The sequence below is a fragment of the Sorghum bicolor genome, chromosome 4 (genome assembly GCF_000003195.3).
Source record: "Sorghum bicolor cultivar BTx623 chromosome 4, Sorghum_bicolor_NCBIv3, whole genome shotgun sequence".
Lineage (NCBI taxonomy): Eukaryota > Viridiplantae > Streptophyta > Magnoliopsida > Poales > Poaceae > Sorghum > Sorghum bicolor.
In genome coordinates this window covers 1,169,462-1,186,654 of record NC_012873.2, presented here as the reverse complement: position 1 = coordinate 1,186,654, position 17,193 = coordinate 1,169,462, and the positions used below count along the sequence as shown (strand labels likewise).

General features: G+C 42.4%; 2 protein-coding genes across 2 annotated transcripts; one reads left to right on the top strand and one right to left on the bottom strand.

Moving 5' to 3' along the window:
* LOC8085214 (putative disease resistance protein RGA4) lies at positions 1,039–6,437 on the bottom strand. The gene is made up of 4 exons (XM_021458775.1): positions 6,223–6,437; positions 5,774–5,901; positions 5,340–5,470; positions 1,039–4,946 (listed from the first exon to the last, which is right to left on the bottom strand). The coding sequence occupies exon 4, from the start codon at positions 4,909–4,911 to the stop codon at positions 1,684–1,686; it is 3,228 nt and encodes a 1,075-aa protein (XP_021314450.1). The 5' UTR covers positions 4,912–4,946; positions 5,340–5,470; positions 5,774–5,901; positions 6,223–6,437; the 3' UTR covers positions 1,039–1,683.
* On the top strand, positions 11,144–12,597 carry LOC110434297. The gene is made up of 2 exons (XM_021458120.1): positions 11,144–11,467; positions 11,840–12,597. The coding sequence occupies exons 1-2, from the start codon at positions 11,302–11,304 to the stop codon at positions 12,340–12,342; spliced, it is 669 nt and encodes a 222-aa protein (XP_021313795.1). The 5' UTR covers positions 11,144–11,301; the 3' UTR covers positions 12,343–12,597.

Sequence of the window (17,193 nt, the reverse complement as noted above, 5' to 3'; positions counted from 1 at the left end):
TCCATATAAATCCGCAAAAAGAGCTCTGTACACCCCATTAGATGTGAAAATGTGGACCTAGATCAGTACTATCGCCCTTCACTAGTGCCAGAGGTGTTTTCCCATGCAAATATCTATGTCTGCAACTTCACACCAGATTGCTCTAGAAGGTTCACATTCAGCCTCTCATCGAGCGCATAGGACAGAGGCTATGAAAATGGAAAGGGTGGTGGCTAAACAAAGCTAGACGCCTCACTTTGGTCAGTGCGGTCCTCTTCCCCATGCCAACCTACCACCTCTGTTTCCCTTGGCTGCATGGGCAAGGAGAAAAATTGACAGAATTAGGAGATCATTCTTGTGAAAAGGGAAGGAGAATGCCAATGGTGGATACTGTCTAGTTAATTGGCCCACAATTACCAACCAAAGGATCTTGGGGGCTTAGGGGTGCCTGATTTGGACAGATTTCGGAGAGCTCTACGCTTGTGTTGGCTATGGCAAGAATGGATGGAGGAATCAAAACCGTGGCTCGGATTAGAACTCCCTTGCAGCGATGCCGACCGCCTCCTCTTTAACTCATCAATTAAAATTTCATTGGGTGATGGCGCAAAGGCCTGCTTCTGGCACCACAATTAGCTCGAGGGAGAGCCTCCCATATATCTGGCCCCAAACTTATTTCAGCTTGTTTTGAGAAAGAAGATAACAGTGCAAATAATAACTGCATTTGCTCGCTAACGGGAAGAATCACCTCTGCTGTCCACATTGATGAATTCATCTCCCTATGGGTGAGGATTCAGGACGTGCACCTCCAGCAAGGCGTCAGAGACTCCATCACTTGGAGATGGACCTCGGAGGGGCTTATTTCACTCGTTTAGCATATCAGATCTAATTTAAAGGCTCTTTCGCTCTATTCTGAAGCGAACTAATTTGGAGAGTGTAAGTGGAGAACAAATGCAAAATTTTTGCATGGATTCTAGTACAAGAGAAGATTCTCACAACACACAATCTTCAGAAAAGAGGTTGGCCACATCATGAACAACGCGTGCTTTCAATGACCCCTTAGAAACCGGGTTGCGCCTATGCTTGTGTTCCCCTTTGATAAAGAGGTATAGAACCTAGTCATCTCTTGGGAGAACCTCCGTGAGCTAAGGTCACACGATGTAGCCGACCCAGTGAATATCAAAGCTTGGTGGGAAGACACAACAAGGAAGATGCCAGCATAAGAACGAAGGTGTCTCAATGGATGGTGATATACACCTTCTAGAACATTTGGAAGGAGCGTAACAGAAGAATTTTCAACAACACTGCTGCGACGGTGATTCAGGTGGCTGCAAGAATTAAAGACGATATTAAGCAAAGAAACAGAGCTTTCGCTTATGGCTGCTTTTGGAGGGTGTTGCTTTGTGTGTTTTCTTCAGTGGCCTGATTCCCTCTAACCTTACTTTGGTTGTACATAAACTCATTTTCCCAACTTAACTGAAAGGCAGAGCTCCTGCCATTGCTTTAAAAAAAAAAACTGACACACAAGTGTGCAACCAAAGGAATATCAAATAGTACACTGTAGCAGCCGTGAACCCCTGGAACACATAATTATTTCACAATGTTCAGAAACAAAAAAGCCTGCTTTGAATGTGATACATGTTACAGCTCAGGTCAATATGCTGATTATTTGTGAAAGTATGTTGGAGGCTTTGAGCGCCCCAACGATCAAGGATAGGATACTAAGTTGGTGGCACTCAGACCATTGACTCTTATCCGATAAAAATTTATGACACCGTAACCACCACCAGAATAGCCTCTCCACAGCGGCTGTGGTACGTCCTTCAACTTTGGGCAGCTTCCAATGTGCACCTTTGGTATGTGTTCAATCCCTTCTGATGCACCAATTGATACAAGGTTTTCACAGTTCATAATGCATAGTCGCTGGAGTAATTTAAGACTACTCCATAGATCGCGTGGAATGTACTGTATGTGTTTGCATGCATCCATCTGCAATGATTGAAGGGATGTGAGGTTCTGTAGGTACCTCAGAGAAAAATTACCACAATCCCATAAGTGGAGTTCTTGGAGCGACGATGGTAACAGTATTCCATTTTCCCAATTGAGATGTGGACAGACTGAAATGGACAAGCTCGTCAGAAAAGGCCAACCTCCATTAAGAGTCTCTAGTTCTCTGCAGTCCTGGATGGCTAGTTTAGTGAGCGGTGTGAACTTTTCTCTATTGATGGTCACAGATGCTAGATGGTATTTTGATAAATCAAAGCTAGTTAGGGAACTGCAGTCGATATTGTTGGCAAGATTCCCAGAATCATACAAAATAAGCTTCTTTAGGGACGGGGCCTGCAGGTGTTGTGAGTTGATCTTTGGGCACTTGTACACCTCCAATTCTTCAAGGGAAGGCAAACCCCTTAACCTTTTTACTGGTATAGATTCCAAACTTGTGCAGTCTATAATATGCATTTTCTTGATGGCAGGCATATAAGCTGGTTGTAGAAACTGTTCAAGGCTTGATAACCTCAGGCAGTTTTTAATCTTTATCTCTGTTAATGATGAGAAAATGGTAGGTTCATCAAAACCATGAAACCATCTTGGAAGGTATTCACCTGGATAACCTTCGAGGCACACAGATTTAATATTGGTGGGAGGGTGTAATGCTGCAAACACTTGTATCTCATTGTGCTCTGGAGATCCTGGCAAATGTGATGCCCCTTCACACCATTTCAGAGTCAGACTAGAAGCGTACTCCTTCATCAGTTCAATTTCTGCCGCCTGATCCTTGCTTATTTCACAAATATTAGTTATAAGCAAATCTTTTGTGACTAGATTAAAATTCTTTAGCAACTTAATTCCCTCTCCATTCTCCATTGCAGCATCAACCACAATACCTTTCGATTCAAACTTTTGTAGATTGATCAGATTGCTAAAGCCTTTGGGTACATTGTCAAACGTGCATTTCCTAGCACATAATAGCTGCAGATTATACAGGCAACAGAATGCTGCAGGAATGCACTTAAAACTGCAAGAATCCAAGATTTTAAGGCACCGGAGATTCTTCATGTTGCTAACACTATCTGGCAAACCTGACTCAGAGATAGAGGCACAAACCATGACACGCATGCTCAAAAATTCAGTACACCATTTCTTCATCACAGTATTGCCAGCTTTATTGTTTAAAGACATGTCACAAAGTAGGGTGCGCAACTTTATTTGCTTGCATAAACTCTCTAAGTCAGAACACTTAAAATCTCTGCTTTTGACCACAAATAGATGACGAACATTCTGAGGAATCCTTTCAAGATCCTTTTTCTCTTTTATTATGAAGCACTCGTCCTTCGAAACCAATTGTGCCATGTCATGTATCAGATCATGTATTACATATTTCCCACGAAGTTTCTGAAAGAATGACAGATGTGCAAGTTCTTCAAAGTATTTGCAAGCAGTTTGTTGAGATTCCACAAAGCCTTCTGCCATCCAAATTTCAGCTAAATCTTCCTTTACAAAATTGTAATCTTTCGGGTACACAGCACAGAATGAGAAGCATCTCTTTAAATGGAATGGTAAATACATGTAGCTCAACCGAAGAGCTGGCAAAATGTCAGTGCTCTCTTGTTCAAGCTCCCATAGCTGACTATTAAGAATCATATTCCAATGTGCTGGGTCAAGGCTCATTCCTAGCAGCCGTCCGAGGGTTTTTGCAGCTAAAGGAGACCCTTTCAACTTTGGGAGAATTTGTTTACCAATCTGTTCCAACTCAGGATTAATGGTAGAGCTATCAGATCCAAATACACATAGTTTGAAGAAATTCTGAAAGACATTGTCCCTCAAACCCTCCAATAGAAAGGGATCCATCGTCCGCACTATATCAGAAACCTTTGCAGACCTAGTTGTCACAAGCATCATGCTTCCCTCAAGTACATTTTTAAAAGGGGCATAGAACGTCTTCCAGAGCTCCCTATTTTCATCCCACATGTCATCAAGGACAATTAAAAATCTTTTATTGTTGAGTCTATCTGCAAGATCAGCTTGGAGAGAGTTCAAATTATCCTTGGTCGGCACTTTCCCAGAAAATTGTTCTATGGCCTCTTTAGTTAACCTCTTGACATCAAAGTCATCTGAGACACAAATCCAGACTATCACGTCAAAGTGTCTTTGAACTTGTGGATTGCTGTAGATAGTTTGGGCCAAAGTAGTTTTTCCAACACCTCCAATTCCAACTATGGGCAAAACTGGCACACTCGTTATTACTGTTGCTTCATTATTATCAAGGCTAGCACAAACTTGGTAGCTTGCTGATGAGTGGATTGCACTTCTTTTCCTCTTGGGTCTGGAAGGATCCCTTCTATTATTTGCCGATACACCAAGCAATCTAATCAGCTCCTTTAATTCATTATCACGACCAAATATCTTTGCCTCAGTGGGAAAAGAAGTGGTCTCGGGTCTGACTGATCTGTCAAACCGTGGAGTTGCTTGACGTAAGCCCATTCTCTCGAGTTGCATACACTGATTATCTAGCCTCTCCTTGATGTGATTCAATTTTTCCAAGTTACCTTGAATTGCATCATGAAAGAATTTAGTGCCTGGTTCCGATGAGGTCACACTGCCCTCAATTTCTACCTTCAATTCATAGTATCGGAAATACTCTAGAAGGTCTTCTGCATCATACATGGCACCCTTAAGTTCTGGAAGGAACTCAGCCACACACATCTCATGGCTCCTCCACTCTGCTAGATCAATAAAGTTGCGCATTGTAGGTAGAGTATCCCGAAGGCATTGAAGAGAGCTCTTCAACTTCAGTACATCATCTTCTTTAAGTTCTTGATTTTCTGCTCCATTTGAACGGGTTTGCGGAGATCTAAGCCATTGGAAAAAAGTGACACACTCATTGAAGCCAGAGATGGCCTCAATTGCCTGTTTTATGTAGCTTATTATGCTCATATTGACTTCACTGAAGATTTTTGCAGTCCTCTGTGCTGGAGACATAGTAGATTTACTGAATATTAGAAAGGTATATCATGTGGTAACATTTTAGTGCTATAATTAAATGTATAGTTATGACAAGTCAGTTGATGCAGCAAATATTTTCTTGATATATTCTCTCCTAGAAACAGAGCAGCCATAGTCGAGTTCATAGAGAATAAATTAGAACCTGACACTGCAATGCTCCACAAGATATTCATATAGTTTAATGATGGGAAAAAATGGAACAGCTGTATAGGAACAAAAAAAAAATAGTGGATGCAAAATGCAGCTTATGTTTTACTCTGATTTTTTATGTTTAGATAAATCATAGTAGTGTTAAAAACGAAACATGGAGTGGATCGTGCATAATACGCAGGATACTTGGCAATGTCTTAGTGGATTACCGTATTATAGCTGGATCTAATCAGTTTCCGTCATCCTTCCTGTCTTTTGGCAACATTCCAAAACAGAGATGACAGTTCATATGAGGACCCGATCTGGTGAGTACAGGGATCTGTCTTTTGCCATCATTCACCTGTCATTTCGTTTGTTAAAGAAAAAAGTCAGATAGCTTGCAAATGGGAAAGGGAGGTTGAAAGGGCGAACTAACTGCGAATCATCAGCTGACAAGATGGACAATGGAACAGATGTAAAGGAAAAAAATTGTGGATGCAAAATTCAGATTATGTTTTACTCTGTTATATATATATATATATATATATATATATATATATATAGATAGATAGATAGATAGATCAGAGAGTAGTGTTAAAAGCAAAACGTGCAGAGTGGATCATGCATAATACACAGGATACTTCGCGATGTCTTAGTGGATTACCGTGTTATAGCTGCATATAATCAGTTTCCACCATCCTTCCTGTCTTTTGCCAACATTCCAAATCAGAGATGGTTCATATGGGGACCTGATCTGGTGACTACGGTCATCTGTCTTTTCCCATCATTCACCTGTCATTTCGTTTGTTAAAGAAAAAGTCAGATGGCTTGCAAATGCGAAAAGGAGGTTAAAAGGACGAATTAACTGCGAGCCATCAGCTGACAGGATGGACCGCAAGGTGGATCTGTGGAGAAGATTGGTTGCCCTCTAATCTAAGAGTGTTATACTAGAAGTAATCTTAAGGCTGAGAAACAGCAGCTATCTGACCGATGGATGTTCGGTTTCAGGGTTGAACAGAACTAGTGTGCTGCGCCGGGGACGGGGAGAGACTAGAGAGGACCTGCGCTGTGCTACGCCTGGTAGAAGGAAACGCGCAGGGCCAGGGTGCTTACCAGTTACCAGAGCCAGATCGGCTGCCGGTATTGGAGAAGATGGCGGCGTTTTTTGGTAAGCTTGCGGCAGTCTTCGGCCACGGGATGACGATGGCTACCGGCGGCGCAGGTTGTGGAAGATCAGAAGCTGGCCGACGACGACGAGGCGAGAGTGAGAAGAGGGACAAGCAAAGGTAGTAACGCGATTTTGGTCAAAGTCGTCGTGCACAATTGTCAGTTGGCACTGCACATGCACCCCACTTAGGGCAAGGCAAGGGATGGGAAGGGTTTTTGGATCCACTACCACTAGTGTAATACTCACTCCATTTCAAATTATAAGGCATTTCAAAAATCTTAAAGAGTCAAAGCATTTTAAATTTGACTAAAATTATAGAATAAATTAAAAAGATTTATGACATCAAATAGCTATGCTATAAAAATATAGTTAATAAAGAATCTAATAATATTTATTTGATATCATTTTGTACTATTTGCTTGTCTTAGCCGTATTTTTTCTGCCAGCTAACAATATTTTTCTCTCGTAATAAATCAACTAACAGTATTTTCAGCCATGACTTTTCAGACCAGCGAATATATTATCTTATCACATATGTTTGATCAAACTTAAGATTGTTTAACTCTCTAAGATTCTTAAAATGACTTATAATTTGGGATGAAGGAGTACTAGTTACTTTTCTTTTCTTTTTTTTTAATAAAGCCCTTGGAACCTCGCCAACTGCTTCCCACCATTCATGAATCATATAGATGCACATGCTCAACACGTATGCACACTCACCCTTTGTGAACACACGTACGTAAATCCTAACCCTATGAGGATCTCTGAAAGACTTTGCCGACACATCTTAAGATTGACAAAATCACCACAGGTGTCTCGCTGCAAACGGGAACGCCGCCTAGCACTTTGTTTAAAGCACCCCAGACCAATTTCTAGGTTCTTCTCCAATTGCTGGAGTTCTTCAACACTCAATCCCTCAAGTTTTTCACCAACCCCTCTAATCCACTTAAACTAGGAATTAACTTAACAAACTCTTATAAATTACTAATAGATGGTTGGCATTTATTAGCAGCTTCAAACTTACAAGTGCAACTAATAATTAGTAGCCTTCTAATTAATAATTAGTCTATTAGAGCATCTCCATCGGACGAAGAAAACTAACTCCTCCCCTAAATCTAGGTGAAGGAGATTAAGAGCATCTCCAAAAGGCTCTATATCCTTCCTAGATGCTAGGAATAAAGATTTTTTGAAAAACTACCCCCAACGGCTTCTCTAAATGATTATTCAAATATAGTCATCTTCTATTCTGAATTTTTCGCTAGCCAAAAAATAGAAGACGAGAATGACTCTTTAAAGTGCACACGAGATACAGAAAAACTGTTGGAGAGTGAAATGATTTTACTGTGGAAAACAATGGAACAACCCTGAACAGAAAAAATAGTGGATGCAAAAATGCAGGTTATGTTTTACTGTGTTTCTTTTATGTTTAGAAAGATCAGAATAATGTTAGAAGTGAAACATGCTAGTGGATCATGCATAATACACACGATACTTGGTCAAGTCTTAGTAGATTACCATCTTATAACTGGATATAATCAGTCCCCAACGTCCTTCCTGTCTTTTGCCATTACCAACCGTGTGCACATTCCAAAACAGAGATGATATTTTATATGGGTCGCCATGTTTAGTTTGGGGAGTTAAACTTTTAACTCCTATCACATCGAATTTTTGGACATATGCATTGAGTACTAAATATAGATTATTTATGAAACTAAAAACACAATTAGAGAGTAATTTGCGAGACAAATCTTTTAAGTCTAATTAGCTCATAATTAGACAATAATTATCAAATAAAATAAAAATGCTACAGTATATGTTAAACTTTAACATCCCCAACCAAACACCCCTAATCAATCACCGATCGTTTCATTGTTAAAAAAGAAATCAGATAGTAGCAAATGCGAAAGGAAACGCCGAAGTGAGAGTCATCGGCTTACAGGGTGCCGATCTGACGATGTAAGCAAGCAACCAAGCAACGATGCATCTGCTCTTCACAAATACAAAGAGGAAGTACAGTAGATCAGAAGACGGAAGGAGGCTACTGGCTAGACCGACTGGCAGGAGACTACTGATGATGACATGGATCTCTCTTCTCGGAGCAGTGTTGCTAGGCTTCTCTCCTTCATGGAATCATGGTCAACTCTTGTCAAGGCTGCATATACAGAGTAGCTCCAAATGCGCAAAGGGAGAGGAACTGACTTGGCGAGTTCCAACTTTGCCATATTTTAGTGGGGATATGTATATAAACTGCAACTTGCCAATCCAATTGGCCCATATACAAAACCACTGACAGCACCGGGACACACCCCGGTAGACATTAGCATTCTTTTCTCCTTTTTTTAGTTTTTTTAACAGTTTTTTTTTTTTTTTTGGTGAGAGACTCAGAGAACATTCAAAGACAGGCTTGTGCCATGCTAGCTAATGGGCCTCGGCCCAGGAAATCGGAGAAGTTACGGTGTTTGGGCTCGGAGATGTCTGGTCTGGCGCACTGAACCATCGTCCCGCCAAATATTTCCTTCCTCCAGACCGGGCCGTCCCCACAAATCACGAGCGCGGGAGACAACTGCAGCGGCGGCGGGCACGCGGGGGAAGAGAGAGAGATCAGCCCATCCATTCCTAAACCTTTCTTGTTTAGTTCCTCAAAAATTTTATAAAATTTTTTAGATTCTTCGTCACATCAAATCTTTAAACGCATGTATGGAGTATTAAATATAAATGAAAATAAAAACTAGAGTAAATACACTGGCGGCCCTTTAACTTGTCGCCTTGTGCCACTTTGGTCCATGAACTTACAAACACGAAAAAGTGCTCCTGAACTTGTCGATCCGTGCCACTTTGATCCATGAACATGCAAATACGAGAATAACACCGGCTGCATGGCATTGTTCTGCCACGTGGCCGCCTCTGGTAGGCCATGCATGACACCGTTTATGGTGATGATGTCAGCACTTCTTTTTAAATTTACAAAATTGGTATATTTTTATTCGTAGCGCCAAATATATCAAATAATATATCAATTTTAATCGCCTCGTCGAGCTCTTTCTAATGGTGTACTCCGTTTTGTTGTTTGAGATAGTTTTATTTAAACATTTTGTACAGGTTGATATCATCATAAAACATCTATAAATCAATTTTCATAATTTTTCAATATTTAGTTTGGCCTACAAAAAATCATAAAAGTTGCATTATTAATTAAAAGAGATAATTTTAAAACAGCAAAAATTATTCGTTTTCTAGGTTTTATATTTTTCCTAGGCATGAAATGTATAATTTTTGCAAAATATGAAACCTAGAAAACGAATAATTTATTGTGACTAAACTGAACACAAACTAAGGATGGAAACGGTATTAAATTTCCAGGTGTCTCTGCCTCTCTGCCGTCCTATTCCTAAATGACTATCATGACTAAAAATATTATTCGCTGATTTATTGTGAGAGAAAAATACTGACAGAAAAAGTACGGCTAATAAGACAAGGAAACGCATGTCACGTGGGACCCACATAGGGTAATTTTAAAAAGTCAACTTCTAAAACGAAAGCATCGATATTAAATTCCAGTTGCACTATTGTGTTTTCCGAATCCCACTCGAATATATTTGGGTCATTGGGGGGAGACATTTGTACAAGAACATTTTCATGTTCACTTGAGGATATTTATATTAATTAACAATAGAAAAAACATTTATAATTTTTTTCCTTGGTTCACGAGAGAATTTTATATGTTTTGGAATAAAGATGCTCTTGGTTAAGGAGAATTTTTTTTCTTGAACCCAAAGGTATAAGGAGAAATATTTTCCAGGGCAGATATGGTCGAAGTATGTAGGAGGGAAAGGTTTAACAAAACTGTTGTGTTTAGGAGAAAAATATCGTAGCATCATCGGTAAGGCGTAAAGCTAGCAGGTAGCGGCGACAGATTGAATGCGGGTCGACATATGGCAATATTTCCTGCTGCATTTGTGCCTGTTCAGTGATTTTTCTGCATTAAAGGGGTGTTTGGAACTGCTCCGCTCCACGTTTTTCAGCTTCGCTCTATATTTTTTAGCCAAACGGTTTCAGCTCCACGCACTCAGTTCGGAGAAAAAGGGTGGAGTCGTGAGTACTCCACAAACTCTAGTTTTTTTTTGAGCTGCTCCATGGTGGAGTTTGTGGAGCAGAGTTTGTGGAACAGTTCCAAACACCCCCCTAAGCAAGCCAGGCTGCCTCTCTTTCCAGTGATCGATTAAGGGCTTGTTTGGCACAGCTCAACTTCACTAGTAAAGCTGTTTTTTTAGAAAATAGCTTCATGAGTGACTTTCTAGATGAAGCTGAGCTGTTTTGAAAAAAGTGTTTGGCAAAATAGCTTCACCAACTACTTCATACATAGTTGAGAGAGAGAAATGAGAGAGAAGCTGCAATAAGCTACTTTTTTTCAGCTTCATCCAACTTATGTTTTTGTGAGAGGAGGAAAAAAACAACTTCACTCATGAAGCTGTTTTGAAAATAAGTGTTTGGCAAAAAAAAAACAGCTCACAACAGCTCATGAAGCTGTTGTGAGCTGTACCAAGCAGGCCCTAAATCTCCTGAATTTGTGCCTGTTACATGTCTATATATAACAAGCACGTAAATCGTGTAATTGATGGCTTCCTTTTTACCTGCACGCATGGACGCATGCATGCATCAGAGGCACGTAATAATCCTCTAATTTATTTGTTTATTTATTCATTCATTACTAGCCAAATCAAAGCACGAGAAGGAGCACACAGCAACTGCTCGTTTATCTTCATTCTCCACCAACCAAATCAGATGAAGAAGTAGCACACAAGCGCGAGTGCATGCAGAGCCAACAAGCGGAGGTGAGCGCACGCGGGCGGCCGCATGGGGCGGCCAGCACGCGAGCATGTCGCCGGTGACCGCACACGAGCGCGGACCGCGGAGGACGGAGACGTAGGCGGGCGCGTGAGTTACTGGGGGGCGAGCACACAGCACGACGAGCGCGGCGGCGTCGATGGCGAGCACGGCGCTGGGCGGGCGAGCGAGCGCGCAAGATGGCATGGGCGAGCGGCGCCAGCGGACAAGCGCACGCGACCGCGGAGGCCCGGGCGGGCGAGCGAGCGCACAGGACGGCCGGCGAGCGTGGACGAGCACGAAGAAGGATCCGACGAGCACTTCCGGTTCCATCTCGGGCTAGAAATCACTGGTTTCTTCCCAACGGTGAGATGGTTGTTTCTTCTCGTCTCGGTTGAAAAGTAGACGTGGTTTCTCTAAGAAGAAACGGTTTCTATTATTTTTCTTCTCTTTCCTCATTAATAAGGCTGCCATCTCAGCATTTTTGCCTAGTTGGCAAGTTATTAAATGAAGATAGAAACCATCATTAATACTCATTGGGACTGCCCTTGCATATCTACATATAACAAGCACGTAAAATGTGTAGTAATTGATGGCTTCCTTTTTACCAGCACGCATTGACGACGCATTGCATGCATTAGAGGCACGTAATAATCCTCTAATTTATTTGTTTATTTATTTATTCATTACTAGCCAAATCAAAGCATCGGTTATTAGTCCGTCCTATATATACTGCAGAAGCAGGCGAGCACATTTTCAACAGTAAGATAAGAAAGATAAAAGTTCTCAAGGAGAAGAAGGCGTACAATAATACAATGGAGGGGAAGACGAAGAGGCTATCTGCCGCCGCCGCCGCCGCCTGGTGCCTGCTCGCCGTGCTGCTGCTGTCCAGCCAGATGCAGCCGGCGGCGGCCATGTCCAGGTTCTGCCGCTGCTACAAGAAGTGCTACGCCGACTGCCGGAAGGTCTCCGGGCCTTACCCCTGCAACTTCGGGTGCCTCCAGGACTGCTTCAACAACGACGACGACCAGCTGATGCCGCGGCCGGCGCGTCCCAAGTCCGCCGCCGACTGCGACCGCATCTGCCTCATCCGCGTCTGCGGCGTCATGAGCACCGCCTCCGCCGCCATGGCGGTCGTCGCAGGTGGTGACGACGCTCAGACGTGCCTGGTTGACTGCCGGAACAGCATCGGACACTCCGCTCCGGTGCTGATCGAAGCACGCCAACTGATGATGAATTGATGGGGACGACGACGTACTTCAGGTCGGAGTCACACGGTACAACCACTAGTGTTTGATCAGTTTGTTAATGCGATGGCGATCGATCGGCTGTTAACAAAACAATGGTCCGTCTTTCTGTGATTATAAAAAGCAAATAATGTTCTAGTACGTAGGAGTACGAAATATCATGTGGAAATGCATTCAGTTAAGGTTTCAGATCCACTTCAAGTCCAAATGTTCAATGCAATGATATCTCTACTTTTAAGAAACAAAACATAAAAGAAAAGAACCTGGTGAACACACTGTCAAGTTTCGAGTATATATAGGGGGTGTTTGGCACTGCTCCATGAACTCTATCATGGAGCAGCTCCACAAAAAACTAGAGTTCGTGGAGTACCTCTTGAGATGCTCTCACAACTCTTATCATTTTTTCTCGAACTGAGTGCGTGGAGCTGAAACTATTTGGCTAAAAAACGTGGAGCAGAGCTGAAAAATGTAGAGCAGTCCCAAACACCCCCATTCAACCGCCATATAAGCAGAGACATGTAGAGAACTGCCGCGGCCTGCGGCTTGGGCTTGGTGCGGTCAGAGTGGTGCACCCAGCGGAGGTGACCACGCGACGTCGCGGACTACGGGCGTGGCTCGGTGACTGGCGCTCGATGCGGTCCTCCGGCTGGCGGATCCGGTCCCCTCTGCGCTGGACACGTGTTGGGCGCCTGGCAAAAGCCGAGCCCTTTTGGGTTGATGACGGTGACACCTTCAGGTGCCGCATACTCTACCTTTTTTTGGAAGTGTCTATCAATTAGTCCTTCTTGTATGGTATGGCGCTTTCTTCCTGCATAAAACCTTAACCTTTAGGTTAGGTAATGGTGACGCTTGTGGCGTTGTTCCTCTCGTTAGAGACGTCGCTTTGGAAGCTCGTGCTATTACTAGTCATGGTGCTTGCCAATAAGGTGAAGGTCTAGTTGAGAATTCGGGAAACAGTGTCCATGGCGTCAGAAGGTGGCTAGGAAGAGGGCATTGGTGCAGATTGGAAGGCTTGACATCTGCTTAGTTGAGGGCGACGGTCTTGGTGAGGGTGCCGACATGGGCGGCACCCATGAAGATTGTGAGGAAGCAGGTGTGGGAGGTGTGGCTAGCATATTTGTGTTGCTGAGGTGACTTGCGTGGTCTGGCAGCGGGTGGTCTCTGCTCAGCGGCGACCGTTCCGGCATAAGGAGGTTTAATTTCTTACCGGCACCTAGAGGACCCATGTGACACTCGTACCTTCGACGAGGTAACTAGGTTGTTGGAAATTATAATGTATGTGCTCTCGGTGGACGGGATCAGTCGTGTTGGTTTGCTAGCTTGCAGCGGGCTACGGCGGCTAGCCCTGCTTGGCAGTAGGCTAGCTTGATGTGGTCCATCGTCGAAAAATGACAGCACGAGCGGTGTGACGGTGTTTTTGCCCTGACATCCTTTAGTCGTCCCGAGGTTGGCGGTGTAGTGTTGTGATTTGGAGGTGGTGGTGGTTTTCTTTTTTTTTCTTTTTTTTAATTGAGCTTCGGCGGCCTTGTATAGTTCGTGTCGATGTCCCAATCCAACCGATTAGAGCTGTTTTTCTTTTCTTTTTTGTTGAGCTTGTTTTTTCTAACGTGGTTGTCTATCATTGTTGTATTGTTGTGCCTACTTTAAACTTAATTATCTTCTTTTTAATATAATCGACAGCCTGGCAGATTCGTTTCAAAAAAGTTAGAGGAGAACCGCTACTCTCACGAGTTAGCAAGGCTAGCATTTCACAGCAGATATTCGAATTGTACACACAAATCCATATACACATCGGAGTAGATCAGTCAAAGAAAACGGAGTCTCGCAGCAATATTAGTTGTTGCTGCTTTTTTTTTTTTTTTTGGTAAAAGGTTTGATGGACCGTACTGCACAGCAATAGTAGTCGTTGCTGCTGTTTTTTCTTTTTTGTTAAATAAAAGGTTTGGTGGGCCGCCCTCACAGCTGATGGGCACGAGCCTGCAAATGGCGTCTTCATCAGGGGCCTCCTTGGAGCTAGCGTTCCCTAAGCTGGGCTTCTAGAGCCTGCAGTTCCCCAGGTTGTCATGTGTTGGTGGCCCATGGAGATGAGTACAAGTCTTCCTCCAGTGGGAAGGTCTCTTGTCTCCAATGTCTCCATTGCAGAATCTGCATATATATATATATATACAGAGGTTTATAACTAATTCTAGCTAGTAGGTTGGAAGCGTATTAGTGTCAAGGATCAGTTTGAGTCTTTGAGCTTGGAAGCGTCTGCTGTCGGTTGCGACTGAGATCTAAGATGAGCAAAATAGCATGCTCGCACAGGGCAGATAGTACCAAGTTGCCATACCATCAACGGCGCTTTAACACTGTAAGTCAACAGAAAATCGCACAACTCTGACTACATCACATCATCATTAGCACAACAAACCATGTAAACCCCTCAACATAGCTACTCACAAAAGCTGATATTCATGAGAGACACCTCCCGTTTAAGCTAATACTAGCTAGTAGACTGATGTTCCTGTGTACCAGCCCCCAGGACTCGGCACCGGTACTCCCCCAGAGCCCAAATTGGGAAGATGTTCCTGTACTGGGAGTAACTGATCATGCAGTTCTTGTTGAACACTCCTATGATCTCCTGTGTTGTTAGGTGGTGCATCAGTAGTTAGTTATGAACCAAGAAAAAAGATGAGATGTTAAATTGAGATCTTATATGAGATGGAAGAATGCATTAATGTTAGTCAGAGTATATATCTCTGTGCGTGGACCTATTGTTACTTACTTGCTGAGGAAATTCTCCGTCCTCTGATTGCATGTTGATCAAAACCTTTGCTGCTCGGTGTATTGGCGATGGATCTCTCTCAGCCTGCATATGTGGAAGAGATTTAAGTACCATTCTGAATCTGCACATTGTATCATATCCAAAGCCACAAGCTAAATAACAGACCTGTCCCGCATCAATCAGTGCCAGCATGGCCCAACTAGTGTTCACCTATTGTTACTTACTTGCTGAGGTTGGTGTAAACCTGATTGAGTGCATCAAAAGATGGTCAATGCAAAGGTCATTCCAACAATTCCAAGAAGAGGCTATATGTATATAAGTAATTAAGACCACTATTTTGCTCATTAGCACCAAGCTTAGCATTTAAACTGCTATCTACTTATACAGTCATCCTGAACTCTTCATGTAAAATGATGTGCTCTAAATAGGTAGATTTTCTCTGGGCTTGGTACATTATTATGAATACAAAACCAGCTAGGTTGCCTGAAAAATCTTGACTGTAGAACACAGATGATGGAAATTATTGGAATGATAAACATAATCAAACAGCCAGTACATCCATATATAATGCTCTTAAGTGCTGTTATTTTAATGAAACTGACATCACTGAATTTACCTGATCTTGAGATGATAAATAGCTTTCTCCCCAACCACCGGAAGAAAGCTCTTTTGATAACAGAAAATTGCATGCCTTTCTGATTGCAGGACTGTTCTCAAATGTTCTACCAGCAGCAATTAATCCCTTTACACCAAACCAAGTGCCGTAGGTAAAACAAACACTCGGCAAACGCTCGGCAAACGCAGTTTTACTCTCGGCAAAGGCTTTGCCGAGAGTCGCTCTCGGCAAAGACCCGTCGGCACATATTTTATCGGCAAAGAGGTCTTTGCCGAGAGCTATTCATCGGGCTCTCGGCAAAGGTTTTGCCGAGAGCCAACCCTAGCTCTCGGCAAAGAAAAGTAGCCGTTATGGCCGTTGGCGGGCTGACGATGGATTTGCCGAGAGCTACCTAACCAAGCTCTCGGCAAAGAAATCTATTTTTTTTTTGAAAAAACTCTTTGCCGAGAGCCTCCAGATGGGCTCTCGGCAAAGCAATTAAATTTTTTTTTGAACAAGCTCTTTGCCGAGAGCCAGGCCTGAGGCTCTCGGCAAATTGAGAGGGCTCTCGGCAAAGGAACCATTTTTTCAGATTTGCCGAGAGCCCCCCTCGGCAAATTGACCAAAAACTTTTTTTTTCTATTTTTTCATCCAATTTCCACTGAAATATATATGACACATATATTTCCATAAAATCACATATTTCACATCCAAGAGCCTATAGCTCACATATTTGACATCGATGACAATATATACCACATAATGGCCTGCTTTGATACTGACTGAAGTCAGGAAAAAAATGGGATACCGATACCGATAAACTCTCTTGATATTACATACTTTCCTATGCTCATGAACTATTCGATGTTTCTATGTGTCTGTACTCTACTAATTATCTACGGACATCGAAACAACGACCACGCCATCACAACAAATGGGATTCAACTGTCCGATTGATGTGAAGAAGGCTATCTGCAAAGGAAAGTTTAAACCCATCTTAGTATTAAAGGAACGTTGCCTTCACAGCCAAATGGGAAAGTGACTATATCATACAGGAAAAAATATCAATATGTTACACGCAAGCTTTAACAAAGTCAATTAGGTAAATGTTTAACATAGGAATATAGAATACTACATCAATAAGTACCAGAGAGGTGAGAGTAAATTGCCTTAGTATAAATAAAGCTTTTCATTTCTGTCCAATATAACTTTTATTGAATGTTGCGAGATGAAGTAGACCATAAGTTTAACGGTGTTCACTGCACAGGGCTAATTGAAAATATTTCACATCCAACCAAGTTAAAGTTGCACTGAATTTTCCAACACTACTTACAGCAACAGAAGTGAGTTTTTAAGTTTAACTACAAATGTGTAGTCAACAGAAGTTATTGCAAAGTTTTTGCATTCCCGACTTGCTCATTAAGCACATAGGAAATGATAACAAAGCATAAAAAATTTACAAAAGGGAAGATATTTGACAACACTT

Bases quoted from the DNA above. Each gene is read 5' to 3' on its own strand.
- LOC8085214 (XM_021458775.1), bottom strand. From the start codon at position 4,911: ATGAGCATAATAAGCTACATAAAACAGGCAATTGAGGCCATCTCTGGC.
- LOC110434297 (XM_021458120.1), top strand. From the start codon at position 11,302: ATGGCATGGGCGAGCGGCGCCAGCGGACAAGCGCACGCGACCGCGGAG. The intron at 11,468-11,839 runs GTGAGATGGTTG...TATATACTGCAG, and splicing joins TCACTGGTTTCTTCCCAACG to AAGCAGGCGAGCACATTTTC.